The following is a 24418-nucleotide window of genomic DNA, read 5'->3' on the forward strand; positions in this document are numbered from 1 at the left end:
TCCTCCTTGACAAGAAATGAAAAATAAAAAGAAAAAGGTTTGCGTGTCTCGGTTTATAGTCTGTTGGCGGAAGTTGAGGACAACGCGCACGCGAAAAAGATTCACAACTCGCTACTTTTATGTCACATTTAATCAGAAATAAAAAAACGTGTGATACTAAAAATTTTTAAATATAATTGATCCATGTATTTTTCTACTTGGTCTTTCCTTTTGTATTTTTATTTATAAATTTCAGAATAACGATATAATTTATGAAATCTCATCATCTATTTTATTTTTTTTTCAACTCTCTATTCAAAATAACTGTTTCAAGTAAGAGATAATTTCACATTGTAATTAGAATAACAAAACTATTATTTCTCTGTTACAGATCAGAGGCAAAAAAGTAAAGGCGGCGGGAGTAGTTGCTGCTCAGCTTCCTGTTGCATACTTTAAAGAAAACGTTGGCTGCCCTGGATATATTTTGAGGTCGTTCCGTGTGAGAGCCAGCTCCCATGTTCTTCAAGCTGAGCCATGGTTTCTAAGGTTTCGACGCTGGTGTATCATTGTTAGTGGCTGAGCCTCGTGAGCATTGTAGCAAAGCAAAGTTGTCGCATCCTTCGCCGATTCATCTAAATTAAAATAAAAAAAAAGGATTTATTTTGGTTCATCTGCAACGCACGCTAAAAACATCGTTCACCGTCCCAAGTGAACAAATTCTGTCATCATCAGTCTCTTGAAGAGAAAAAAATATAATGGAAAATTTCAAAGCCAGATTTATATGTCTATAACATCGTATAAATTCTAAAAAGAAATTGTAATGTAAGCCAAACAACATAATTTTTACATGTTGTTTTATATTTTGTTTTGGTAATTGTGTACACAAAAATCTATTTATAACTTACATCGCGTCAGAGATTGTCAAGTTTTTAGGCATATCGATGACCTGGTTCGACATTGGAACACATAATATCGAAAACGCCGTTCAGCTTTCACAGTCCAGAAATCAAGAGGAAATTACGTGTTTCAAGGAACATCAACGATCATCCTGTTTGATTCGTTCGCTTTTGCAATTTATTATTAATTATATCATATATAAGAGAACATGATTCTAGTAAGATGAATTCCTCATCAGAAAATAGGATGTTAAAGCCTTTCAATGAAATAGGGGTTGAAAATACGCTGTGTTGAATGACGCTATACGATGCTTAGAATCTCAACCACTATTCGACTATACTGCAGCGTTAAATAGTAATTATTATTGTAGACAGGATCCATGAATGTGTTGCGTATGAATGAATGTGTTGCATTTGAAAGATCAATAGAGAGAAAGAATGTGTGTGTGTATGTATGAAAGAAAGAGGGGGAGAGAGAGAGAGAGAGAGATAAATTTATGTTGTGATATGCAGGTAGTGAATATAATTATATATTATACATACTATTATTAAAATTATATATATATTATATATATATAAAATTATATATATATATATATAATAGTATGAGACATGTTGACACACAGTTAAACTCTCATACACAGGATAGACTTTATTAACATGAATTTAAAGTAATATTATGACGCCACTTCGAGAGTTTAGTATTCTGGAATAAGATTACAGAGGAAAAAGAACATTGGATCTCTAATGGTAGTTATGATTAAATAAACATTCAAATATATCTCCTGTTAGCTCCTTTTCCTTATCCACCATTATTTCCCTCTTCTTTTATGTATTCTTATCTTTTTTTATTTTTAAAATTCGCGCGTTTTAATTCTCTTTTCTTTTCTTTTCTTTTCTTTCCCTCTCTTTCACTTTATTTTGTTTCTACCCGTCCATTTTTTATTGTTCGGGCCTAGAAATGTTCATAGACCCAAAAGATTAATTCATGTTATAGGCGAGATATCCAATATTGCAAATATTGATTATAGTTAGGTCCAACCAAACCATTTTACGATAAGTTGTAACCTATTCTATACTCAACTATACTACTGTATAATGTATGACTCTTACCAATGCATAACACGTGTATATAATATATATATATATATATATATAATGTTCTTATTTAGTGAAATTCATCGTCAAACAAACGATGGTCAGATGTTTATTTAATTTATTATCGTATGGAATGTCGACAAATAATGTGTTTTTTTTTTTTGCACATTCGAGATAGTCTGTATCTGCTTGACTCATATCAAATCTGTGTTCTATATAAATTAAATTTGATGCTTGTGTTTTTCGATAATCGATTACAGACATTTTCTCTATAAAAAAAATTTTAAAGAAAAAAAATTATAAATCATTGTTAATTCTAAATGTTCTTTAAGATTTGTTTATCGAATTTCGAAAATTAAGAAAAAAATTTTTATCGTGTTGTTGGATGATATTAAAAAATGGTGTTATTAGATTAGATGTATTTTTTTTGCTCATAAATATTTATGGAATGTGTAATATTTTTAATATGATATGAAACGTGTATTTCACGAAATTACACTACTTATAGAATTGGTATGCTGAGTGAATGCAGATACGATTATTAAGTTTATAGGGATGATTAATAGAAGTATTTAGTATCTAAATAGGTTTTTAATATCTTCGTATATTTTTGCTATCGATTTATCAATCAAGGTGTCGCTGTTTTCGTTTTTGTTTATATTTTCTTTTTTTTCTCTTTTATTTACGTACTATTAAGAGATAGATTAGCGGTATGAATGCTGTTTATAAAAATAACAAATTGTTTAGTGAGTAAGTCAAAAAATTGCGATAAACACATCACACACACACGCGCGCGCGCGCGCGCACACACACACACACACACACACAAAATAGGTACATGAGAATGTGAATTTCAGAAAAAAACACGATGTTTGCTATGCATACTTTTTGAGGTTAGTTAATGATCGATATTATCGAATCCGAGTAATAATCGTACGCTATAGAATTCTTACAGGCGAATCGATTTCCATTTATTATTCGATCATAAGGTAAAAATTATGTGTATAAAAAAACAGAAAAAAAGAAAGAATATACTCTGTAATAAGCTTGCTGCACAGTTCCTTTGACGTTACAATATTACTTTAAAATCTTGCGAAAGAAAAAATAAAACGTGTTTATTCAAAACACGAAATGATAGTGAAAGAAAAAAATAAAATTCTGTTGAAATTAATTGAATAGTAGGATAATTTTCCTTTGCGGTGAATCGTTAGAAATTTTACCTCGTCTATCGTCTAAGAACTATTTTGAGCAATGTGACATGATAAAAAATTTAGTGCGATATATTCTTTATATAAAAAAAAAATATTCGGATTGGAAAAATATTCGTGACGAACAACCATCTTTTTCAAAAATATGTTTTCAAGATAATTATCCTTCATACCACCAATCACTCCATCTCTTTCTCTCTGTATCTAAATATCGATATTCGTTGTTTTCTTTATGTTCATCATACCTTACGAAGATGATCTCACACTGAACGCAATGAGAATGAAAAAAAAAAAATACATATGGTAACGTACCCACCACAACTAGCAAGTATTAAAAGGAAAAGGGAAAAAAATTATGAATGCCATGGAACTTCTAAAAGATCATGAGGAAGCGGGGTTAATTTAAAAAAAAGAACAAAAACAAAAAAACAAAGAAACTGTAATAGTGTATTATATTATATAACTATACGCCTGATTCTATTTGCTGTTTAAACGAGAAAGATGATAAATGAAAATAAAATGGTATTCTTAAATACAAAAAAAAGTAATAATGGTAATATTAATAATAATAATAATTATTATAATAATAATAAATAATAATAATTAATAATAATAATAATAATAATAATAATTATAAACAGTCTATGAGGAATATAACTTACACACACTTACATCATATCAAAATTTCTAGCAGTTAAGAATCAAATCATAGATTTATTTCTAAACGCGTTTGTTCCAGTGAAGTATACGCGTATAATACCATTGTACAAGCAACGTACAAAAAGTTTTGATTCTTCATTGATGGCATCATGTGGATCTTAATCGATCTTAATTACTAAGTTGGCATTAGTTACGATGCAAATCGTATCATTGAAAATTGTGGACGATCCTCAATCCATCTTTCTTCATGTAAAATGAACTGATTACAGGTTTTCATGACATAATATAAAATATGATACTACGATGGGATTGAAATTGTTGCAATCATCGAATCGAGTTATATATATTAATACATCAAGATGAGCATTATTTTATTTGAAACTCGAGCATCTAAAACTTATTTCTCTTTTATTCAAGTATAACAAATGTATATTTTCATTATGAAGATAATAAAGAAGAAAAGGAAGATGATGACGAAGAAGAAAGGAAAGCTTAATTCCGTTAAAAAAACAGAATTTATAAATTATAAGCTTGTATATCAACAAGATATTTTTTTGTTTATCGAAAACCGTAGTCAATTCAGTTTACTTCAAAAAATTTAATCAAATACATATATTGGCGTTTCTCATCTCTCAGATAGAGCATTGTTATTGCTAGTCAAACAGATTTTATTAATCGTGAGAGCATATTGGCGGATCAACGAAATGATAATAATATATGTATTAATTCCACAATATTTCAAATATATTGTAAATGTTATAATTTTATTGCTGTTTCAAAAAAAAACATAAACTTTTGAAAGATCGTTGTAAATGTATCGAGTAAATTTCAAAATCAAAATGACATAAACAATTATTACCCGCGACAAAAAAAAAGAAAAAAGGAAAGAAATAATTGAAATCATAAAAATTAAGCTTCGTGCACAAACATTCCAAAATTAAAAAGAATGAGCCCTATCTTCGTGTTTAAAAATCCTTATCCTCCTGTTTTAATAAATTATCCTATTTAAACAGTGTTAAAGAAGAGAAATCATATTAGAGATTCCGTGTTGTTCGATGTTAAAAAATAATCGTAAAACGTTACGATGTAATCGTATTCGACGAAACGATTATAATTATATGGCTGAAAATAATTTAATCACATGAAAACATCGTGTGTGATCTGCCCCTCATACATATGTGCACATAATCTTTATTGACGTCGAGATTCACGATTTAACAACAAAGAAAAAGAAAAAAACAAAAAAAAAAGAGAATAATGAAATGTACAAAGCAAACTATAATTTTATACGGAAATCGGGATATAATGATTTTACTTTAGATCTGTGAAATGAAAAATCATACATGACAATTGAAATTCTACTTTAGAACCAAATGACATATTATTGTATAAAATTATTCTCTGACAACCTTTAAACTCTCTTCAAATGACAAATAATCCTAATTTTTTGTTCCTTTTATGTTTGCAGTTTAAAAACGATATTTTTCTAGACGAAAACTGTTTCTATTCATGCGATACACATACACACACACATACATACATACATGAATGCGCGAATTCGTGAAAATCGATTTTGAAAAAAAAAAAGGAATGCATCCATGCATTTTGATTGCATGTGTTTTGGTATCAAAGAATTTGGTATCAAAATTTAATATCAATATGTAATATATATTCATTCAAATTGATAATCGATTCTTTTTTTCTTTTTTTTTTCCAAAAAATGATTCACCTTTTTTTTTGTGTGTGTTCAAAAGATATATTTGAAAGAAAATTTGAAACAACCGAAAATTAAAATTTACTTTGTACGTGAATGTTTAATTAATTATTTGCTCTCAAGGAAAATAGTTTCGAGCTAAAAATATTTTTTAATCCTTTAATAAGAAGGAGATGTATAAAACATTTTCAACTGGCCGTCCTACATAGAATATGGCGAATGTTAAATATATTATTTGAAAGCTATCCTACGAATTGCCATAACTTATTGATGCGTGTAAATTATATACAAACGATTCAACTTATTAAAGTTAAAGCTCTAACGAAATGTAACACGCAATAATTTTTGTAGACCATATGTTAATAAAACTGATATTAATAAATTCTTCCATAAATTTCTATTAATTCGAAAATAAAAAAGAATTGAAAGAGGAATAGTAAATTGAAATAGTAAATCTAATTAAAAGAGAAAAAAAAATGTACTGATGATTAATTTACAATATCTGCGTGTTAATTTATTCAAATGTAATAGAAATGTTGAAAACGAGCAATAGTAAATGGCACTTATTTAATGTCTCATACATCCTTCTTGTGTTTATATTTATTGTTCTAATTTTTGCCAAGTGTCTCCATGTAATGTATCATTTTAAACACAGCCAAGTATCTTATCATACGTGTAACATAGAATAAGGAGTATATCATGCCATAAAAGTGACGATGGTAAACGTTTCTAAACGAGAAATCATATAGTGATAATATTCATCACATCATATTCATTCACACAAAAATACTCTCATATAACTGTGTACATGACATTCATTTCTCTTATTCTAACTAGCATTTCAGGTTTCCTTCTGCTTTCTGATTTATAATGTTAATTTTAAACTAATCTATCATAGTTAATTCTACATAGAATAGATGTTATATTTTATCGCTAATTTTAGGTAACAATTACATGTAAATAGTGTGATGAACAATTAAATTGAATGACAATGGTCTTAGACTTTTTTCAACGGATTTCTTGAACAGATACATATAATTTTGTTATCTGTTATGCAGAGGAGAACAGCCAATTTCTTACAATAGGGCACAGCATAATATATTGCAGCGTGGTTGGATATTTCTATACAGTAAAGTAATTTCTACAATATAGATTTGGTATGTAATGTGAAGAACCGTCTTGTAATTGTTGATAATTTTTAATGAGAGTGGATGATAAAACGTATATCCACATACTGTGCCGTCTTGTAACGAACTTGTCGATATACATATATTAAATTTTTGAAAACTTATTGTTAAGCTTGCGTTACACACCTCATTTGTAAATATTAGATCATATTTTTGTCTGTAGCATAATGAGGATTTTAACTGCAATTTATTTAGTTCATAGTATAAGATAATAAAGCTGGAAAATATAATGAAACAAAAAAAAGCCTTATTACTTCTTTTTAAATAATGTAGTTTTAGAAATAACATTTATTATATGTGTATTCAGATTTTGTTTATTATTATTTGAAGTCTTGATATTTTTTTAATATTGAATCATAAAAAAAATTAAAAAGACGAAAAATTATAGGTTATGTACAATAAAATACAATTATATGTAAAAATAATTGTGTTATGAATTATTTACATATATTAATTATAGATATATATATATATTTTTTTAGTAAATAACATTGAAAGTTATAATTTTTTGATTTAATATAATATGATTAACTAATAAAAATTTTGATTTATTTTTTTTTAATTCTATCAAATAAATAAATTTTTATTTTTACTTATTACATTTACATCATGTTCGTAATTACATTCGTAAACATATTTTTTTATTCTTATCTATTATAAAAAATTTCAACCAATCAAATCTTATTTGTACATATATTTTGCTGACATATATAGTACATATTCTGTACATTGCAGTATTGTGTATCGAACCTTACGATTATACGTATTTAGTACGTAACTACTTCATATGCCTTGCACAATTTGTTGTGTTCTATAAAAAATTACGCTCATATCTTGAGAACGTAAATAATATAAAATATTTTGAATAATAAAAATATTTTTAAAACTTAACTTCATATTCTCCATTTGAATTTACTCAAATTTTATATATTATTGCCAGTAAGTATTCGAATTCTTAAATATTTTAGAATTATTCATTACCGGTATTTCAAACGTACGAAATAATGTAAAGAAATAAAAATTTATTGTAAAATAGATAATTTCTTACGCAATAGTTAATATAACTTGCATATATGATTAATTTATAATAATGTCAAGCGTGTTAATATGTAGAATTTTCTTTCGTAATTATATGGTATTAATAAGTATAAAACAATTGTCATCATTTTAGGTAGCAAAATGTCTCCTGCTTTAAAACCAGACGTTCAAAAAGAAATGGAATCGTTTTTTCATGTCTGTATGGCAAATCCTTCGATATTAAATCAACCAGAATATTCTACAGTAAAAACATTTATTGAATTTTTTGGAGGACAAATACCAAAAGTAAATCAACAAGAAAATAATGAATCACCAAGTAAAAAATCAGAAGATGCAAATATATCTAAAGAATCAGAACCACAATCTGAACCAGAAAGTGAAGAAGAAAGTGATCTTGAACTTGATATGAGTGCAGTAATTGGTAATATTATTTATCTAAAATTTCACTTTTTTTATATATTTTTTGTTATATTTTTTATAATATTTTTAATTAATAACGAACTTTCTAGAACCAGATACAGATGCTCCTCAAAAAATGGGAAATCTTACTTTACAACCAACAGAAGAAGAAATTGCAGAATCTCAAGCTAAACGTTCTGAAGCTGTATCAGCATTTATAGAAAAAGATTATGAAAAAGCTATAGAACTTTATACTGAAGCTATTATATTAAATCCACAGGCATCATTACTTTATGCTAAACGTGGACAAATTTTCTTATTACTGAATAAGCCTAATGCTTGTATTCGCGATTGTGATCGTGCCTTGGAATTAAATCCAGATAGTGCAGCAGCACATAAATTTAGAGGAAGGGCTAATTATTTGCTTGGAAAATTTGAAGAAGCAGCTAATGATTTGAGACTTGCTTGTAAATTTGACTTTGATGAGCAAGCTGATGAGTGGCTACGAGAAGTTACACCAAATGTAAGTATTTTTCTATTAAATTGTTACTTTCTTTCATAACATAACTTATTAAATTAATTAATTTGTATATGTTTTTTACTTTTTATTATTCAAAGAGTTATATTTTCATATTTAATAGCATGTAACATCTATTAATCAATTATATCATATAAGATTTTCTTAATAATATTTTATGTAATATCATATTATTAGATTTTATTTATTAAGTAAATAATTTTGCATTTAAAGTCGAGAATGTCATATTTATGCAAATCGTAAATATATTATATATTCTTATTTATTTGAAAAATACATAAATTAAGATTATTTAACTTCAATATTTAACTTAAATAAAGTAGTAATAATTGTAATAATAACAATATCAACAATTTACTTACTTTCAAAAAATCATTCATACATGTAAACAATAATAACACAATGTAAAACGATAAATATTATATGAAGCATTTAATTTACACAAGGTACATTAAAAATCAAATTTTTTACTAAAACAAACAATCTCAAGACATTTTCATTTACATTGAAAATATATTTATATTTATTTATCAACATGGGAAGTTATTATCAAGTAACTAATAATTTTTTTAAATAAATATTTATAACTTTTAATAAGAACACAATTTGTTTATACAAGGTATTTCACAAAAGCTTCAAAAAGAGATCATTCTTATCTCTTTCTTAGTGGAAATATTTTTATGTATTTTATTTTACATACTTATAATATGTAACTGCTTTCATCATATGTTGTTCTGATGGCTGAAAGTGTCACAGTATTTTATTACAATTACACAACCATTACACTAAGTTTCAAAAAGTCTATTGTGCGAGTTCACTGTATCTTCAATTTTTATATTCATGTATTAGATAATAGGACCCACCATTATTGTGATATGTTTTCCATAACTGTGATTCTAGGTGTACTTAAACACATTCAAGGGAAACTCACTATTCTTTTTTTAGATTGGAATGGTAACACTTGTCCTATTTTCCAAACACAAGTATATATCTTGAAATCTTTGATTCAATCCATTAATACACTTAAACATTTGTTAAGTGTACTATTAACCAAGCATTTGCCTCATAGTGTCACCAATATCCATGTTGTTTACCTACAAAACCAATAGTATATCTTCATACCTCGAAACAATGTCTCTTCTTTAAATAAACTATTTAATATATTGCGCAAATCGTGATTCCAGGAAAATTAGGTTTCTCTTCTCTTAATTTAATATCCACTTGGATTTTTATCTGAAGGCGATCCAAGATTATTTTTTATTATTTTAAGAAAGAAACTTCTCTGTACTGCTTCAAGTAATGAACTTACACTAATGTTCGCTTCTTTTCACTCATTCGCATTTTTGTTTTGTACAATTTGCTCTCACCTCATACCTCATACGGCATCAAGAGCTATTTCAGAATGTAGGATTACACTCAACTAGGAGGACTTGTTTCGTATTCATGTATAACTTGCTCAACTGATTTCTTATATTTGCCTACGAGCTCTGGTAAGTCGTAAGCAATGGCAACGTCGAGTCTATTGATTGGACATCCACGGAAATACGTGCACGTAGAGCTTAATAGAGGGAAATCATAGAGAGGATTCAACCGGAAAAAATCTCGATAGACATCCGGATCGGGCAAGTCATATCGTGATATGTTCTTCAGTGTACTCAGGCCCTCGTAGATGTGGTAATCTTGTGGATTCTCAATAATCTTGTCACTGATTTCCTTTTTGTTCCCAAAGAATGTCTTGTGATTGTAGTATGTGGTTAAATAGCAGTCTACCATTTTAGCATGATTGCGCACTCGTACCTACAAGCATTACAAGAAAATAATATCCCTCGTTGAAGACAAGTTAACGAATAGAAGATCACATCGATTAAAGCGAAATAACTTACAGCGAATCTCCGAGCGCTTGCTATCTTATGCTCGACTTGTTTATCAATGGCAGTACGCAAATCGCGTAAAAATGCACGTTCCTGAGCATACAATAATCTGGTAGGTGCACCAGCTTCATACGGGATTGACCACAATGACGTGGAATACATGATCGGTGGTTCAGCGCTAGACATTAGCGGAGATATATTCCAGATCAGAGCACCTTGCACTCTCATAAGTTCCTCCGGTTTTACTTGATCAGCTTTGTTAAGAATGATGCGTGTCTGTTGCGGAAGTACGCATTACGCAGATGCTAATACATCTGAAATCTTAATGTCGAAGCTTACCTGATGCTCCCTTCCTTTCAATTGATCAAGAATCGCTTCTGTTTCTGGCCCAACATCCAACTTTGACGGATCGTATACTAAAAATATTATGTCTGCACGGTCAATGAACCATTGACACGCGTCATTAAATGGGAATAAACGTTGGACTTGTTTACGAATTTCCAAGATCCCTGGTATCTCGACAATATTTACCTGTCAATGTAGAAATCGTTCGTTAAGCAATATTAAATTTACTTTAAGAATAAATCAAATACTCACTTTTTCCAATAATTTATTATCGAGTCGTAAACCCTTTAGACGATCGAGCAATCCCTGGCCGAATTTTTGTAATCCGGAGAAAGTCCAGTCAGCGGCGAGCTGCGTGCCATCGAGGATCTCCTCTTCCTCTCCGTGCATTATAATATTGAAGTAGGCTGGAGATGGCTCGGCTCCTGTGTCATTTCCATTTGGCGTTTTGCATTGCTCCTCTAAGCACTCTCTCAAACCACCTAAACACTATCTGTAATTCATGCTTCTAGCATGCTTCTAAATCTACCGCTAAATCATTGTTTACTATTCGAAGGCGTGATCACGGCCGACTTAGTTAAGCGTCAATGTGAAGTAAGTGAAGCTTCTTTTTGCACAACAAATTCTCACTACTTTCTTCGTTTCTCCTTACTTACCTGTCCTTAACGATGTCTGCTTATATTCGATATCGAGTAAATAATTTATGATTGAAGATTTTCCACCGCTCCACGGACCCATGAAAAGAACTAGCGGCTTGGAAAATATTTCTGGATCTAACAAATATGATGTTAAATCGAATAATAATTAATTTTTCGGATATCGATAAAAAAAACATTTATTAATTATTAATTTAATGCTTACCACCAAAGTGTCTGTTGCTCAAGTCTCTGTATTTATACAGAGATTCTAATGGCTGGATGGCATTGTCATAAACCCTCTTCAGCTCCTTCAACACAATATCCGCGATTTTCTGGATGGCTCGCTCCTTCTCTTCATTTTCCTCGTCCAATTTCAACAGCTGATTAATATGATCACGCGGCCGCAAATTTTCCGGTATCACTATTTCTCTGATCAAGTCTTCCTCGGGAGTAGGCTCTTCTTCCTCGTTCTGTTCTTCTGTTTCTTTCGAGCCTTCAGCATCCTCCTCACCTCCTCCTCCTTCTTCTTCTTCACCAACTTCTCGTCTAGCACGAGATTTTGATTTCTCAGCCTCTTCCTTCTTTGATTCTGCCTCTTCTACGGATTTTTCTTCCACATCCGCGGATTTGTCCCCTTCATCTCCTTCCTTCTCTTCTTCAGTTCCTTCTTCCGCTTCCTGTTGCTCTGTCGATTTTCCAGTCTCTTCCGCCGACTTAGCTTCTTCACTTTCTTTAGTTCCTTCTATTTGATCTTCGACGCTTTCACCTTCTTTATTCTCTTCCTTCGTTTCGTCCTCGCTCGCTTGTTGTTCTGCGGATTGACCTTCCTCTTCGGCTGTGCTTCTATCCCCCTCTTCCTTAGAAGTAACTTTCTCCGTCTCTTCTTCCGCCTTCGAATCAGTCGCCTCGTCTTCGATTTTCTCTTTCTCTTCGTCAGACTTTATTTCCTCGGTTTTGGCTTCTTCGTCGGATTTCTCCTCGTCGATTTTCGGTTCTTCGGCCGATTCTCCTTCGGCCCGGGCTTCGTCGGATTTTCCATCGTCAACCTGCGACTTTTCGTCCGATTTCCCTTCATCCTCTCCAATTTCTATATCGGATTTATCGGCATCTTCCTCTTTGGATTTTTCACTATTTCCTTGCGTTTCTTCCTCGGATTTTCCTTCGTCTGCTTGCGCTTCTTCGCCAGATTTCTCCTCCTTCGTCTCTTCAGTTTCTTCCTGACCGGAATCGGCATCGTGCTCTTTCGCTTGCTCGGCAGATTCTTTCTTTTCTTCCTCTCCTCCTTTATCTACCTCTCCAGACTTCTCTTCTTCCTCACCTATGAAATAATAATATTCTTGCCTAAATTTTGTTAGAGAAAGGAAGACAAGAAATGTTAAGAATGTTAATATTATTTATGGTTCAATTTGAATCAAGTTCAAAAGATATTTTTCGTATAATAAATTAATAAAATTATCTTTTATCACCTTTCGTTTCATCCGCTTCGGCACTTTGTTCTTTTCCAACCTCAGTGCTCTGTTCAGCTTCCGCGGATGCTTTTTCTGCCTCCTCTTCAGCTTGTTCGACGCTTTCCGCAGCTCTGGCATCTACCGACTCTTCTGCGTCTTCCTTCGAAGCTTCAGTTTCTAGCTCCTATTTTTAATGTACATCCAATTGAAATTGACTTATAATTTTTCCAATCGAGAAGAAATACTCTTTCTTACTTCTTTGCTCGCAGGTTTCCCTTCTTCTTCTTGACTTTCTTTATCGACGTCGGTCCCAACCTCGGCACTGGTCTGCTCCAAAGATCCTTCAAACGAAACATTCTAGAAATCGCTGTGCTCCAGTTTAATATTCCTTAACATCTTAACATTACCTGTACCGAGGTCTTTCAATGCCTTCTCAATGTAAGGTCGACACAGATCCTCTGGCGGCACCTCTAGTTCTTCTTCGCTTTGCACTCCTGGAACACGAGTTTTTTGTTCAAGAATTATCTCAGAAATTAATCATTCATTCTCCTTTTTTTACATTTTCTGTCTTTTTTTTTACACAAGATTGATTCCAATCTTTTCTATCTCTATTAGATCTTTTTTTTTTTAACATTTTCATCAACATTCAGGATTGAATAATTTTTTAATTTGAAAGAACCGAAAGAAAGATAAAATAACTTTGTTTTTATTATACATCAATAGAAAATTTTCTAGATTTTCTATCGACGTAAGAAGTATTTTTCCCCGTTTGTACGTGTTCTGCAAAAAAATTTCACGGTTGGCTTGAGTCTATGCCGATTCTTCGAGTGCCAGGAATTTTCATCGAGAGTTCTCACTATGCTAAACACGCGGTGCCAAAAGAAGATGCGGAGTATTAGATAACCTAAAGCACGGGAGCTTAGCAAGAGAGTTTAACGCCACGCGACTACCAAAAATATCTGACCCAAGTGACGCAAGATCTTGTCAAAGTCGTTACACATCGTTTTGGTTGAGCGCGTGCTCGAGCAATGACAGGTGTGCAGAAACAACAACCATGCTCGATGATCCGGGTTTAAGCACCGGGTTTTTCTTGAAGATAATCTAGAATTAGGATTAAGAAAAAGTGAAATCTTCGTTTAAGAGATAGATCTTTCGTTGCATTTCAATAGAAATTTCAGGAATTACTTTGTTACACTCTGGAATAGAATTTGTTTCTTGTTGAAGTTTCATTATTTGAAAAAACTTGAACTTTTTATTCATGAAATTATATATACGTTTAATTATTCATTTGAAGGATGATATATAAATTTAAGAAATTCTGTTCATAATTTTTTAGAGGACTGCAGAAAAGTCGATCAATAGCATTATCTTGATAAATTTAAAGGATGAGTCTGTATAATAATACTTTAGTCATTGTATTTCTACATTTAAATAACTGAGAAAAGAAAATTAATTTCTACAATTGAATTAAAGCAAACAATTGGAAACGGTTCAAAATTGTGTTTCACATATTGTAAAATAGAACAACATTATTTTGAAATCTACCAAAATAAAGTTGACAAGGAAAAATAATCATAAATGAACTGGATAATTCAAGGTTAAGATCTATGGATCTCCTATGATGCAAATCCTATGATCGTTTTGAGAACGATGATGATTGCATTTATTCATTTCAAATAAAATTTCTTCATATTTTTTTCCTTCGTTTCCGGATCGCTAAAATCTTTGATATTATATTATGTGGCATCGTAAGTAAAATCTTGGATGAAAATGTCGATATCATCTTTCTAGGCAGTACCTGGGACCAGGAGGCCGGTTTCTAAGTTTAGCAACGAGTAGGCGGCTTTGAACCGAGCAACACTTGAAAATATTTATATATTGGATGAGCGAAACGTATTTTTATCGGTTATTCGCTGCGAAAAAGTTCAAACGTATTCAAACCGAGATTCTTGGTCGAATGACGGAAATGATCGACACGATCTATATAATGATTTATAACGTGTTTGTTGAGAAAACAATGAGTCGAAAGACAGATCAAATCAGATAAAAGATAAAAAAAGATTTAGATAAATTAATGAGATTTATTATGAAAAAATTTTTATTGGAACGGGATTCTTGTTTCTTTGAACGGTGATGAAATTTTTGAAAAGAAATTTAATCGGTATTATAGATGTAAGAAGAAAATACGTAGCGTGTATTGCTCGTAAATTGTCATCATTACGTCACACGTGTTAGTACTCTTGGCACCAGATCTTATATCGTTCTGTACATTTTGTTTCTCTATTGTTTTTCTATATAAAATTAACAAGAAGTTTAATTTTTTGTTACATTTTGTACTTGGAACTTGTTAAATTTTTTTTTTAATTTCTTTCTTTTCTTTTCTTTTCTTTTCTTTTTTTTTTCTTTTAGAAACAATAGATTTCTCTTCACTAGTTTAGATTTAGTATTTGGTTATTGGAGAATAAACAAAACATAAATTGTGATCGAAGAATACGTTGCTACTAATTTACGCACATAATATTAATTTTAGACTCTAGCGATCTGTAAAATAATATGTTAAAATTATGTATGTCGCAAAATAATTCTCGAAAATGTCAAGATACAGGTAATGGAAGTAGAGGTAAGAGCTGTCGTTTGGCAAGCATAGCCACCAAGGATAAAGATAGAATCTGAAGTCTTGTTCCGTACTTTGTGGCATGTATAGTCTTTAATCTTTCCGCTATAAAAAAATTGAATTCATTGTTAAAAATCCATTGTTCATTTTCCACTATGCACAATCACAAATCTGCCATACGACTCTAATCATTTCATTTTCATTGATATTTCTCTTTTATGCTTGAAAATTGACCATCATTCTAGTAAATAGTATAACAATATTTTTTCAAAAATTGAGTTGCAGATTTTTTAATAATATCAAGGAATGTTAATATAATGTTAAAAATGACACTTATATTTAATTTTTATTTTACAATAACTTGTAAAATTTAAAAAATTTAATTATTTATATCCAAATTTTTGGGGAATATCTGTTACATTTGATTGATTTTATTTTTGTTTACAAACGTTAAACAAATTGTTATCACTCTTCATTGTGAATTGTTATCAACAATCGTTTAAGATTCAAGTATCACTTTAAACGGAATTCACGATCAGATTTATAGAATTTAGAACGAATCTGGCACGGATTTATGTCTGTCCTTATGTAATTATTTGCAAGTTGTTGACAGTTGGTTTCCATCGATTCCCAAAATAACAAATCCTTGAATCCACGATCAAAATCTTTTACTCGATCGCTGTCCCATTTCGTTAATTTGAAATATCATTATTATCTTTTCTTTGCAACTTCAACATTAAATATTCCAATAAGAAAGGAAGAGAAAAGGAACAGCATCCAACGAATTATTTTCAATTTCAGTTTCTCAATTTATCAACTCAATTGCCAAATTCAAACAAGAATTCAAATATTATTCAAACAAGATGCAAAGATCCGATGGATTTAAAGATTTTAAAAGAAAATTTCCCAAAATTTTTAGAAGAAAAACTTCAAAGATTTCCAAGACTCAAACATTTCAAGAAGATAAGAAAACATGCATCAAAGAAAAGGATTTTATATTTCCGTTAGAAAGACACGTGACCACGAATAGAGAAGAAGTTCTCTCTAATCTTGATAAGAGAAAATGAGACAATTGTAGGTTCATCGATTCGATCACACGCCTGTTCGATGGTGAAGAGACTCGACGAGCCAGCAACCGATGACGCAGTCCACTGTCTTTACGTAACATTGACCTTCATCAATCGTCACACATTCGTCAGCACGTCATCCACATCATCGACCGCTAAAAACTTCTAGAAATCTGTTCGCACTGACACTTATCCTGATGTTTATCAAACGAAAAATCAACGAGAAGAGAATTTACACTTCCTTCTGCAAAAAAGCGAGACGAAAGAACGGACTAAACTCTTTCGACAAATTCGATCACGATGATGATCACCTTCGAGAATGATACGACATGATAAAGATCATAAAGAGCTCGGACAACAACGTCATTACACTTTATTTATATAATTAAACTTTAAAAAAGCGTCGCAACTCGTTAAAAATAAATTGAAAACAAATAGCGATTCGATTTGTTTGTTGTACGTTTCTACTCGCGATCGGGTATCGGAGATTGATCATTGAAAATTTTCTAAAACATATACAATGTATATAAAAAGATATAACTTCTGTATATTATACAGAAAGAGAGAAAGAGAATCTTGGCACGAACGCTCGAAACCAAAGTACCGAAACCACGAAATGAGAATAATGAAAAATCCTATAAAACTAGAGACTACCATAAAACAATAATTTTCTTCAAAAAAAGCTGTACATTGACTTCTAAAAGAAGACGTCATCGACGTCCACGTCGTTCAATCGTGTTCGATTATTTTCACTCGAATCCCACCACAAACAAAACTCCAACGATATAAAATGAACTCGAAACAAAAAGAAAAGAAAACACTGATAAGATAATTAATATTCTCCATTTGCGAAGGGATAAAAGCGAGAAGAAATCGGACGTCAACGGAGAGTGAGTGATATTGGTCGGGGTATAACGATACAACTCGTCGAGGGAAGAGTGGTTTACTCACCCTGTAAGGCGGCGACTAGAAGGGCCAGGAAGAGGCCCACGAAGTACGCGGGCCGTCTCAACCGCGAGCCCGTCATCTCGTTTCACTAGGCACTACACGATGAGCCAGGGCTGGCAGCTCCTCTCACTCGATAGTCGCCTTCGACTCAAACTCGCCCGCGAGGAACTGGCATTGTCACTACCGCCAAACCCTGAAGACGCCCCTCTACTTCTCACCCCACAGCCGAGAAACCACGCGAGCCACCATTTTCTCGTTTTTTCCCGCCTGATCCGCGGGATTCCATCCGTGATCTTCTTGGTCCTTGGTGCTTGCAAGCACAAATGGCAGGATGCGAACGTTTTCTTCTTCGTTGGTCGGATGGACTGGAATTGGAGGAAAGACGGAAATCGAATATTCGATTAGGAGAAATGAACCTGGTTGACCCTGGTTGAGAATGGAATGGTTCTTCAATGGCTCCTTTCGCGAGATTTAAGTTCTGATTCAGACGTTGACGTTGATATGCGACGAACGGACGATGATCGAAGATGATCGTGTTTCGTATTTCACCGTTAGAGGCCGCTGTCGAGATATCTCCTGTGTTTTATATTAATCGAAAGTGGTTATAGTTGGATGATGAATAGCAATTGGAGGTTTTTTGATTATTTGTTCGTTTAATAACAACGGTATATATAGATTTTTAATAAACGTGTACGTTATATATAATTATTTATTATAATTAGAGACAATTGAAAATATTTAAATAATTATCAATTATTAGTAATGATGAGATGTTAGAAAATCTGCTGTTAAGATTTCAATGAAAAGTTTAGAGTGTAGAATGAAATACCGGTTCCAGAGGTAGTCTGCAAAATGACAATTTTTTCGAGATACACAAAAATCATTCGCATAATCGCCATCGAATCTTTATCTCATAAAATTCGTAGATACCAGTAGTAGAGTGGCAGTTTTAAAAATACTTCTTGGCGACCCGGTTTTCTCGAGTTTGCAGGGTCTATCTGGCCGCTAAAACATTGACCAGTGTATAAAGATCCTTCACACGTTTCGACCTAACTTTCTTCACGTCATCCTCAAACTCGTTCTTTCAATATCTCTGTCACGTTCTCCATCTTTTTTCTTATTTATCAACGAAAATCTGTTGTTGATGTGTTTCTCAATTTTCTACTGTATTTTTTATGTTCTTGAAATTTGCATAATGCATGACGAAGGATATAGATAACAGAAATGATGAATATAAAAATAAATGTTTATAAATAATCAAGAAAATTTTTACGTAGATTTACATTTCTCTTTGTTTCGTCGGTGAAAATTACAATGTTTTACCAAAGATTGTGTAGTTAGTTAATACGAGCCAATTATAAACGCCACAGTGGTAGAATTCCCAAAATACATGCGTGATATGGGGACAAGGTCATCATGGAAATTGGTGGAAATGTAGTCGAATGTTACTTGAAAGTTGGTTGTTTGAATGAAAATTGTTGATGAATGTTTGCTGGTTCTGGTAGTTAAAATAAATCGGACATCTTAATCAAATATCGTAAATTTCATTGCTTTGAAAAATCAATCTTTAAAAATCATGCTTACTTTACATAAAATAAAATAATATAAAATAATTTGATTTTTTTAATTTTTTAAACATCATTCTAATATTTGGAGGAGAATTATAGTATGGATAAGAAAATTTGTCTTGATCTTCATTAAAAAATAATATTCAATGTTGTCAATCACACATTGAGCATTTGTTAATAAATTACTATATACTTCCATTTAAAAATTTTAGAAATAGAAATTGAATTGGAATTGAAAAATAATTCTAAAATTTTTACATAATCTAAATTATACAATAGTTACACGTATTTATCAATATCACACTATTTTATAACATAATTCTATAATTGTAAAATTCTTCTTTCTGTAAATATATCTTTTTCAACTTTATCTAGAAAAAAATTGTCCCAAAAATTTTTCTAACATTAGAAAAATACAAATTATAACATACATAGCAAGAATTCATTAAAGACATCTCTGTATCTTTCAATTTTTATCGATTATAATCCGAATCCTTACTATTCACTTGTATAACAATTTTCAGAAAAACGTGAAAAAAGTTGCAATCTGTCCCGGAATTCCGAAAGCACGTAAAAGGATACGACGAGACGGGGGACAGCTTTGCGCAACGTAATATTAGCGAAATTCCAGCCGTCTATTATCGACGGTCCCTACGAGAGCGTGGCTACGCCGCGTGTAGCAAAGAGAAGAGATCCGCGGCGAAATGCGTGCGTGCTCGGACAGAGAGGAGCAACGGAACGACGGGCGCCTTTATATTTAGAAGCCCGGGTCGCCGCCGTATAAGGTGGTGCTTCCCTCGTGCAAAAGTTCTCGCGTTTGTCCGCTCTCTCCGTCGCTATCTCCTCCGTGCTCTCTCCTTTCGTCCTTTCCACTTATCCATAGATGCCTCTCTCCCTCCCTCCCCATTTTCTTAGATATTCTTCATCCTTGCTTTTTCCTCATTCTTTGTCCTGTATCTTATATTTCTCATCTGTGGTGTGTTCTTTTCCCCCGATCATTCTTTTATTCATTCGTTGTATCTTTCTATTTATCGTTTAACGTCTCCTTTCCTTCTTATCGATTTATTTATTTCCCTCTGTGTTGTTCATTCTGTCGGTGTTCTTTCCTTTTATCTCTGTGTTATAAATTTTATATAATCGTTGCTCTATTATTTTCTGTGTTTCGCTAGAGATGATCCCATTAAAGTTTATGTGTCTATCGGATTCGAATTATTCGATTTCTATATTATGGATTCACATGCAGATTCACAAATGTTACCTGTAAATTGCCTGTTATCTGTTTGTTACAATGAAATTAGATGTTTTTCTTTAAAATTAATACAGGATGAAATCAAGAGATCTGGTGGAACATTGTTTCTCGTGTTATGTATTCGAGATTCGTAATTATCTATATTATTGTGATATCGAAATCTTTGCAAATATTCGTTGTTTAAAGTATTATCTATTTTTATATATACATCTGAAAAACGGAAACACAATTATTTTATTATCCATTATGATTTCGTAAACTTTAGAGAACATTGGGGAATTTTTCTTCTTGACGTCAAATGAAATTTTTTAGAATAGCTTAGGTTTCATTATTGTTGAGACAATGGGGCACAGAAAGATGTGCAAAAGGACTTTTCATAGTCTATTTGAAATGTAGATCGAAACAAAGGAATAAACGAAGCGTATAATTAGAAAGTAATTGAAATATGTAAAATATAAAGGGGTACAATGAGAACAGGAAAAGTATCGATTCTAAAAACGAAGTTTACTAGCCAAATTGGCCGGTACACAATCTATAATAAGCTCGTAATCGTATGAGGTCACAATGCGTCTTGAACAGACATGTTTCACGTCATTATGATTTAGTATTTGGACAGGTTCCTGAACCTGTACTATGAGATATACTCCTTTCAGGGAAAAGTACGATTACAATGCAGCCATTTTTTATATTAGGTTGCACTAACGTTCGCATATATTTCATTAAAAAAAATTCTCATACATTTATATAAAATTTATTTGATCAACAATGCATGTATTATCATTTTTATATCTCTTTCCTATTACTTAGTGCTAGTTAATTAATAATTAATCATTCCTTGACAAAATGAAATATGCAATTTGATGTGTAGTTTCTCTTTATTATAAGTTAGTAAAAAAACCAATTTTATTTTCCTTTGTGGTGCATAAAAATCATTGTCGTGATAATTGAAGTAATGTTTGGACATTGAAACAAACTTTCCTTCGTCCCTTGTAAATTAAATGTTTTTAAAATAAATCTCTTTCATATATATTTCAGTTTATCTAGGCGTTGCTTTCCAAATCAATAATTTTAAAAGCATTATGATATTTCTGTAAAAATCTTTGCATTAAATTATTTATGTTTATTTAAAATATTTATTTTATAAAAATTTTTTAAGTATCATATTATTTTTTTATAGGCTCGAAAAATCGAAGAACACAAAAGAAAGAAGGAACGTAAAATACAAGAAAAATTAGAACGTGAGAGACAAGAAAGATTGAAGAAAGCTCGAGAGAGTGCAAAAATTTATGAAGAAAACACTCGTACCTCCCAAACTGATTCTAGCGGTGATACTGCTGGAATGGGTGACTTTTACAAATTTTTAAACGATCCAGATGTTCTCCAAGCTTTTATGGTAAATCTCTATTAATCATTCATTCCGCTATCGTTTAAATATCATTAAAATATTTATATATCATGTATATATTAAATTTTCATTTGTATATATGTTTAAATTAATCAATATTGTATAAAATGCAATATAAATTATAGGAATAAACATAATCAAAATCTAGAAGAATTAAAATTAACTCAACAATTCTGAAATATATATAATAAACAATTATTTTTCTTTGTATTAATTTATTCATAAAATTATTCATTGTGTGTATTGATGCAATATATTAATAATAATGCACAATATTATAGTCGTCTCTCTCACATTAACAAAAAAGATTATATTGCTCACTTTTTATTTTTCAGGATCCTGAAGTAGCTGAAGCTTTTAAAGAAATTTCCACAAATCCGACAAATATTTTGAAATACCAAAGCAATCCGAAGATTATGGCATTTATTAATAAGATGGCTTCAAAATTCGGTGGAGCTGGTGGATTTCCTGGTATGATGGGTGGTATGCCTGGATTCCCAGGTGCTGGCACACAAACTACTCCAAAACCAAAACCACAGGACGACGTTGGTCTCGATTAAATCTGATATGCTTTGTTATTGAAATTCCGTTTCAATTTATTCTCAAATAATTTACAAGGCTCTGAATACTTGTTCTAAAGTGATTGTTATGTCAAACGATGCGGTGTCTTATTAAAAAATACTAATGAATTAAGCGAGCTAGAATTTACAAATATGTATATCTTCATTGTCATAATGATATTTTAAAAAAATTTATATATTTCAAAATCATCTTAAAAAAGGAGCATAATTATAACGATCCTCTTTTATACAGTATTTCTCGTTTAAGGTTGGAATGTTAAGGAATTTTTATCTCACTTGGTCATCAGTTCTTGGAACTGCTCCCATAAACTTAATGTTCGTATTTTGATCGACGGTATCTCGGAATAAGAGTTATCTAAAATATTAAAAATAATATTTCTTTTATTCTCCGATGCATCAAAAAATAAATAAATAGCAGAATGTCTAATTTCTAGAATGATATTTCTCTTGGTACGATCTTCGATCGTAGTGGATCGGAATAGGATTTAAATTAATAAATGACTAAATAACGGGGAATATTGTATATAACCCAAAGTTAGAATTGTATTTTAAATATGGAATATATCGATACTTGTTATTATTCTTTAAACGTCCAATTGAATTCTTAAATAGTAATGGAATGATATTATATATTAATGAACAAAACGATTGATTTTAAATGAAGGAAGATTTCACTTTCTTACTTTTTATGCTTCTTTGTCAAATCTAAAATTTTTAGTAAAATGTTTATTATATGCATTCTAGAATAATGAGTAATTTAGAATTAGAATTTATTTCTTTTAGGTTTATATGTGTGGATTTTTTCTTTTTTCTTTTTTTTTTTTTTCCATTCAATTTCTTATATATTTTCATTAATCATATGATAAAGCATTTGTTTGTTAATGAATTTTTAATTGTTTTCTATTACTTATAACTTTATATTTGCTTCATATCACTAACTATATTAAATTTTTCATATATACAATAAGCATTTTGTTCAATTTGCTTGACTCAATAAGGAACGAGTATAATTTTATACGATTACAATTACGATTTATCAAAAAATTTCTAAATAATGTATGTTACAATTTCATTAGCTATGAAAAATACATTATCCTAAATTATACGTGTGTGTGTATGTATATGTATATATATACACATATAAAGAGACAAAGTTAAAAAAAAAGAATGATTTTAGTAAATTAGATATTATGAAAATGTATATTGTAAAATATTTCTTATGAATTGGTAATTTTTCTATGTGATTCATAAAAAAGTTTTTCTAAAAATTAAATTTTTAAACAAATTTTATTAATTTAGTATATTTTCCATGTTTGTTTATTGTTTTTATTTAGAAATCTATTAATATTCAAAAAATATTCATTTATTCACCACAAGAAAGTCCTTTTTTATTATAATTTAATGAATATTGAACGAACAATTGTGAGTTGAGCAGCTAATGAATATATTGCTTCGAATATATTTCTGTTGAAAAATAAATTGTTATATAAACGATGTACCGCGAATTCAATAAATGCATCATACAATTCTGTGTAAATATCAATTCTTATTTACCACAGAAAAATTGGTAAAATACAAATTAATATGTACAAAAATATCATTTAATTAATAAAAATCACAAATACTTCAATTTAAAAATGAAAAATAAAGAAAACAAAACAAAAAAAAGGGAAAAAATAAAACAAAAGAAAACTGCACGATTGCGTCTCTATATCCAGCAATAATAAGAGTAACACAATCTCAATGGCTAATAATATAACAGTATTCACATGACTTGCACAATAAATAAATTTTTACAAATAAACGATATCTTATAACGATAATATTGCACGAAAAATGAAAAGGTACTGTATTCTTAGGGATAATTTTTACTCGCTTTGATATTTCTATAATTATACTAGGAAGTAATTTTTAGCGTCCTCAAGGTAATTTCTTTCATAATTTGAGCTATAATTTTTCGATTATTT

At 30.6% G+C, this 24418-nt stretch overlaps 3 protein-coding genes and 1 long non-coding RNA gene across 13 annotated transcripts in view; 3 read left to right on the forward strand and 1 right to left on the reverse strand.

Moving 5' to 3' along the window:
- LOC107993762 (ubiquitin-like protein 3) overlaps positions 1-3144 on the forward strand; it is a 71743-nt gene extending 68599 nt beyond the window's left edge. Inside the window, exon 4 of the mRNA XM_017050371.3 lies at positions 371-3144. Coding sequence (XP_016905860.1) covers positions 371-435 — 65 coding nt within the window. The 3' untranslated portion in view covers positions 436-3144. The remainder of the gene's footprint in view (positions 1-370) is intronic.
- A 4315-nt stretch (positions 3145-7459) lies between these two features.
- LOC107993785 (putative protein FAM10A4) lies at positions 7460-23988 on the forward strand. The gene is made up of 5 exons (XM_017050397.3): positions 7460-7681; positions 7914-8201; positions 8290-8702; positions 21643-21858; positions 22206-23988. Exons 2-5 carry the CDS (start codon positions 7922-7924, stop codon positions 22428-22430), a joined length of 1134 nt encoding a protein of 377 aa, XP_016905886.2. The 5' UTR covers positions 7460-7681; positions 7914-7921; the 3' UTR covers positions 22431-23988.
- On the reverse strand, positions 9135-19747 carry LOC107993784 (DNA ligase 1). 10 transcript variants are annotated; one of them, XR_009830166.1, is made up of 11 exons: positions 17652-19747; positions 13427-13513; positions 13275-13360; positions 13038-13203; positions 11795-12889; positions 11590-11706; positions 11186-11358; positions 10928-11119; positions 10601-10864; positions 10027-10514; positions 9135-9811 (listed from the first exon to the last, which is right to left on the reverse strand). XR_009830166.1 is itself a non-coding variant. In XM_062076275.1 (11 exons), the coding sequence occupies exons 1-10, from the start codon at positions 17725-17727 to the stop codon at positions 10134-10136; spliced, it is 2637 nt and encodes an 878-aa protein (XP_061932259.1). In that variant the 5' UTR covers positions 17728-19747; the 3' UTR covers positions 9135-9811; positions 10085-10133. The 10 variants fall into 10 exon arrangements, 6 of the variants coding, with proteins under 6 accessions (XP_061932259.1, XP_016905884.2, XP_061932260.1 ...); XR_009830165.1 differs by having other exon boundaries at positions 9135-9950; XR_001765188.3 differs by having other exon boundaries at positions 11186-11415.
- LOC133666255 (uncharacterized) lies at positions 19052-19926 on the forward strand. Its single transcript, XR_009830170.1, has 2 exons — positions 19052-19185; positions 19741-19926. It is a non-coding gene; the product is annotated as an uncharacterized LOC133666255 (long non-coding RNA).
- Positions 23989-24418: the final 430 nt, after the last annotated feature.

This window comes from Apis cerana, linkage group LG6, assembly GCF_029169275.1.
Source record: "Apis cerana isolate GH-2021 linkage group LG6, AcerK_1.0, whole genome shotgun sequence".
Classification (NCBI taxonomy): Eukaryota; Metazoa; Arthropoda; class Insecta; order Hymenoptera; family Apidae; genus Apis; species Apis cerana.